General features: G+C 33.5%; 1 protein-coding gene across 1 annotated transcript; it reads right to left on the reverse strand.

Moving 5' to 3' along the window:
• On the reverse strand, positions 1-3,983 carry LOC132725434 (kielin/chordin-like protein). The gene is made up of 4 exons (XM_060710571.1): positions 3,824-3,983; positions 1,966-2,265; positions 641-790; positions 1-365 (listed from the first exon to the last, which is right to left on the reverse strand). Exons 1-4 carry the CDS (start codon positions 3,924-3,926, stop codon positions 115-117), a joined length of 804 nt encoding a protein of 267 aa, XP_060566554.1. The 5' UTR covers positions 3,927-3,983; the 3' UTR covers positions 1-114.
• Between the last annotated feature and the right edge of the window lie 1,475 nt (positions 3,984-5,458).

Below are 5,458 nucleotides of genomic sequence, written 5' to 3' on the forward strand. Positions count from 1 at the left end.
ACAATTCGATATTTATTACATGATCTATTAAAATCTGGATATCACAAAACCGAAGTTAGTAGTCAGTTTCATTAGAAGTTTTAAGTTGTGTCGTCGGCGGTCAGTATGAAATGTTTATATGTTTCTAAAATAATCCAAATAGTTAATATATCTAATGTCAACTACGTTCAAGTCGTCCAGTGTTGGTGTAGCCACACATTTGTCTTCCTGCAGAACTCTTAAATCCTTGTCACTGTCCATAAATCTCGGATAAATACAAAAACCTCTGGGAAACCAGACTTTGGGATGACATGTACAATAGTTAAAGCCAATCTTTGTAAATTCTCCTTTCTTCAACAACACGTTAGAACGTCTGCACGTGTAATCTGAAAGGACAAAGAAAGATTGGGGTATTCATCTTTAAGTTAACAAAAAAGTGGTCGTTATTTGAACATAGTGTGTAATTTTATAATTTCTTTAAAATTTATTTACAAAATAAACATGTGACTTAAATATAAACAAATGACACAGAAATATAAGCAACATATGCATTAATAGCAGCTTTCTTCGCCAGATTCCGACTGCAATGATTCAGACTTGTACATAACGTACGGAAAGTGGCGATAACATTAACACAATCAGTTGCATGGGCTTTACTTACCATCTGGACAATCAAATTTGCATTTTTTCTTCCCAGTCTTTGTGGCTCGAGGATTCACACACTCAAGGAAGGGTTCAGGTATCCCATCATTATTACAAGAAAACGTACCATTCTCATAACATGTACATCTATCACATGCAGCAAACCCTCCTGCAAATAAATAACAAATGTGATGACATTAAGTGTCTCTATAATAAGTCTCTATATTAAAATTGTTTTAATGGATTGGGAATGCACCAGCCGATTTGTTATCAAGCCACCTACCCCGGGGTGTTGCGTGGGTGGGGGTCGTTGGGGTAGCAGATGGTATCTGCATGGGATAGAAGAGATATATCCCAAAGAAAGACCGATGGTAGAATGACTTCGGCGTCACGATTTAAATGTCACGAATTCACGAGTTTCAACTACATAAATTCACGCTTTCAACTACATGAATTCACGACTTTAATTTCATGAATTCACAATTTTATGAAGTTGAAATGTTGAAATCGTGAATTCTTGAAGTTGAAATCGTGAAGCCATATCGTGAATTCGTGAAATTGAAATCGTGATTTTTTGAAGTTTAAATCGTGAAGATGAATTCGTGAAATCATGAAGTTGAAATCGAGAATTCGTGTAGTTGAATTCGTGACAATGAAATTGTGAATTCATGAAGTTAAAATCGTGAATTCGTGAAGTTGAAATCGTAATTTAATGAATTCCGTATGTTGAAAACATGAATTCGCGAAGTTAAAATTGTGAATTCACGAAGACGAAATTGGGGTTTCGTGAAGTTGAAATCCCTCGGGCTACACATTTTTCTTTCTTCTGCACTGCAGGGCAAAAACAGTAGATTTGTATTGGCGGCTATATAGTGGGATTTTCCCATCTAGCGGTGAGTCGGGGCAATTAGTATTACATGATTGTCCCCGAATGATAGGGCCTTGACCTGGGGATTTGGTTATTCAAGATTGAAGTACCCATTGTTAGTTACCGGATTTCAATTGAATGTTGTATAAATTATCGAAATGCTTTTCTATTTCAAATTTTCTGAAACGATAAACGTGATAAAAAATTATATCGAAACCAACATAATGGGTTTGCGACCAGCATGGATCCAGACCAGCCTGCGTATCCGCGCAGTCTGATCAGGATCCATGCTGTTCGCTTACAAACCCTATTACAAGTAAAGAAACTGATAACGAACAGCATGGATCCTGATCAGACCATTATAATAAACCCATTATGTTGGTTTTGCCGTGACGCGGCTCATATATAGTTCATTACACGGTGTAATGTGCCTATAGGGGCTGACGGTCGTGGTAAATTAAATTAGATTCACATACCCACTGGAACAGATGCAACAGGAAATGCCTCAATTGGTAACGCACAACCGCAGGAAGGACAGCACGCATCTGGCAGGAACGCTTGCCTGGATACCGGACAGTCTAGAGCTGGACAGCTTGCGGCTGCGTCATCACATTCAGGTTTACACACCGTACAGCACCCATCTTCGTCCATTATCTGTTTATTTACACCACATAGTGGAACAGTACAAATTCTCTGTGTGCATGTAAAACTTCCATCTTCACAACAAACACACACTTTACATTGATCCGATCCTTCCTCCGGGTGAGTAAATTTATCTGATAAAACATAAATTATACAAATAAAACTTCATTCAGCTGCTAGGGGACACTAAACATCTAACACAAGCTATACGTGAATGCCAAACAATTTGAAAAGCTTTTCAAAGGTTTTTTGTTTTTCTCAAAGAAATAAAAGTTAGTAAACCCGATTTTAGGTCAGAGTGGAAACATATTAATTTGTGGGTATTTTTTTTTCATAAAGCATTCATTTTAGAAATTTACTTTGAATGTACTAGTAATATATAAGAACATAAAACAAATAACAAAGAATGCCAGATAGAAGATTGAACAACGCTCGCGAAGTAAATATAAAACTTATATAATACGTTGAAATATGATTGTTTTTCTTTCAAAACAGCGTTTGTTAAGTTATTGATATATATGATAAGATTATGTGCAGGGATTGACAAATATACATTTTACTTTGATTTTAAGACTTTCGATCTCCACACCCCAAGTGTCTGGGAATAACATTAATTCCGTTTTCTTTTCAGTAATTTTATCACTAGACCTACGCCCCCACCCCCTCCTTTTATATTTATCTCTATATATGCGAGAATGGTCGACTTTAACGTTGACTTATTTAGATAGAAGACAGGAGATATTGTCCCTGATATATATTTTACGTTGTCGACTTTTACTTTGGCTTATTTAGAACAAAATGTCCCTAATAAATTATGTTGGATATACATTGCATTTTTTGGTTTTTTTTGGGTTTTTTTAATTTTATTGTTGACAGGAATTATACATGCAAAAAAAAATTTTTTTAAACGATATAAAATAACAAACTGAAAAAACCTTTTTTTAAAAAATCCATTGAAAAAAAATTCCAGAAAAAAAGTTTCTCAATATTTTTTTTGAGAGGGATGGCGATGAAAAAATTTAACTTTTGAGTTTAATTTTTTTTAAAATAACTTTATATTTACATTTTGTTTTTGATATTCGATAAACCTGAGACATTTTTCTTTAAAAAAAATTTGCACAATTCCTGGTCTCTCTTTAGTACTGGATTACACGTTGAAATTACTTGTACGGTTAAACCTAGGTAAGTATATTGTAAATTCATACATGGCAACAAATTATCTTTTAAAGAAACATATTTCATAATTGACAATATTCAATGGCAGCATAACTCCCAAGTAATAGATCGAGAATAAATTTAAGCATTCCATGCTAGTAATTAATCATACTGATCAAAACGCATGGTTTTCAAAATCCATCTCATTTAAGCCTTAATAAGAATTAAAGAAGAATAAAAACCAAAACAGCTTCTTATGGTGGCTGATTTGGAGCACTTTTGTGCGTCGTGTCGCTAGCGACAGCACGACAAAGCGCCAAACGGTGCGTTGTAACACTGTCGTCTTGTCGTCCTGTAGATAACGAAGCACACCAAACGGCGCGTTGTCACACGACTCAAATCGAAGGATTGGCTATTTGTATAGCCAACAGGGCGACCTAGCAAAAACGCGCCGTTTGGCGTGCTTCGCTTGAATGAATTAAACATTCTTAAAGAAAATAATATTTTAAACATAATCAAATTATTGCTAGTGTTTACCTCCTTTTTGATAAGTAACGCCGTTTATCTCACACGAAGCATTGGTATAAGTCAAACTAACGACAACTAGTAAAATGGTGAGAAGTGTAAACCTTATGTCCATATTTGTTAATTTATATGTTTGTATTTGTCTATATAAACGATGTCTAAATGAGCGCTCCTGCATGTCTGTACACTTATATACATGCGATTTATCAAATCCTCTTTCAACCTGTAATTTTTATCCTTCGTTGGAATGCCATCGAATCAACAACAATATAATTAATTATCATATTCTTATAAAATGATGATTATTTGTTATATACTTATAAATAAAAAATTGAGAAATATTGATGAAATAAATGCGTATTTTTACTTTTCCGTATTTTCACTGTAAAATTTATTTTTTACAGCATACTGAAACATATTTTCCGTATCTTACTGGTGTGAATTAGATTAGTTTACTTCTTCTTCTTTTTCTTCTTCTTCTTCTCCTCTTCTTCCTTCTTCTTCTTTCAAAGATTTTCGTTAGCCTAGTCTAAAAGAACAAGTTTGCTTTTTTAAAAAGAAGCACACGAGAGGTCTTTTTGCAGCTGCGGAAGGTTTGTTTAATTCGAAAATATTTGGAGATATTTTTGCATAAAAGTCACAATGAATTTTTATAAATAACAATTATTTAACAAAATAGAATTTATTAGAATATATTTATTGAATATAGTATCATAATTAAAGTTTGTTTTACACGTCATTTATTAATGTTTTGAAAAGATTATGTGCCGGAGAAATGGACATTTACTTGACGCATCAGATATATTTTTTCTACAAAGGAAAAATTTATGTTATATTATCAAACTAAATTTAAAATAAATGACATATATTCAAAGTAGTATCAAAATAAATGTTTCTTGTAAAATTCAATATTCAATATTCAATATTCAATCAAATTCAAATAATTTTCGATTAATGTTTGGTAAGTATATGGAAAAATTTCCTCTGCAACTGATATTTTCCAAAATGTATGTGTTGAAACTCGGCAAGCCAATGGGCGGGTCCCCACGGGACGGATTATCCGATCCAAACCACAACATATGACATATATTATTATTCCTGCGCCATTTAAGCACATTTTCTTAACGAACCGCATTAAAATGACGTCATTTCGGTGTATTAAGAATTAAATTACATCAAAAATTGTTTTCTAAGGTAAATAATTTTTTAAATATGATAGAATATGCAAGAAAAAATATCTAACTTGCGTTCCGGAATAGATCGGACGGGTCCCCTCGGGACGAATAATCTGATCGGAACTGCAACATACGACATATTCTCTGCGATTTTATTGGAGGATAAATTAAAGAAAACCCGGACATAACAAAAAAGTCGCTGATACAGTTTGCATAATTTGTCATATAAAAAATTAGAGACTAAATAATCACCAATGTCACTTGCTGAAATTTACTGGGTGTACAATGATTTGACGGTACAAAGTTATTGATCTAAAAGATACAAAACAGTAAATAATAAACAAACCATCTGTGCCCGATCTACTCCTATCCCTGCAGAGAGATCATTGTAAGCAATCAAACACGTATGAAAACCTAAGCACTTTACTAGCCAATCGTAAAATGCGTTCAGTATACATAAATATTTTCATCG

Source organism: Ruditapes philippinarum, unplaced genomic scaffold (genome assembly GCF_026571515.1).
Source record: "Ruditapes philippinarum isolate M1 unplaced genomic scaffold, ASM2657151v2 ctg5539_1_1_1_1, whole genome shotgun sequence".
Lineage (NCBI taxonomy): Eukaryota > Metazoa > Mollusca > Bivalvia > Venerida > Veneridae > Ruditapes > Ruditapes philippinarum.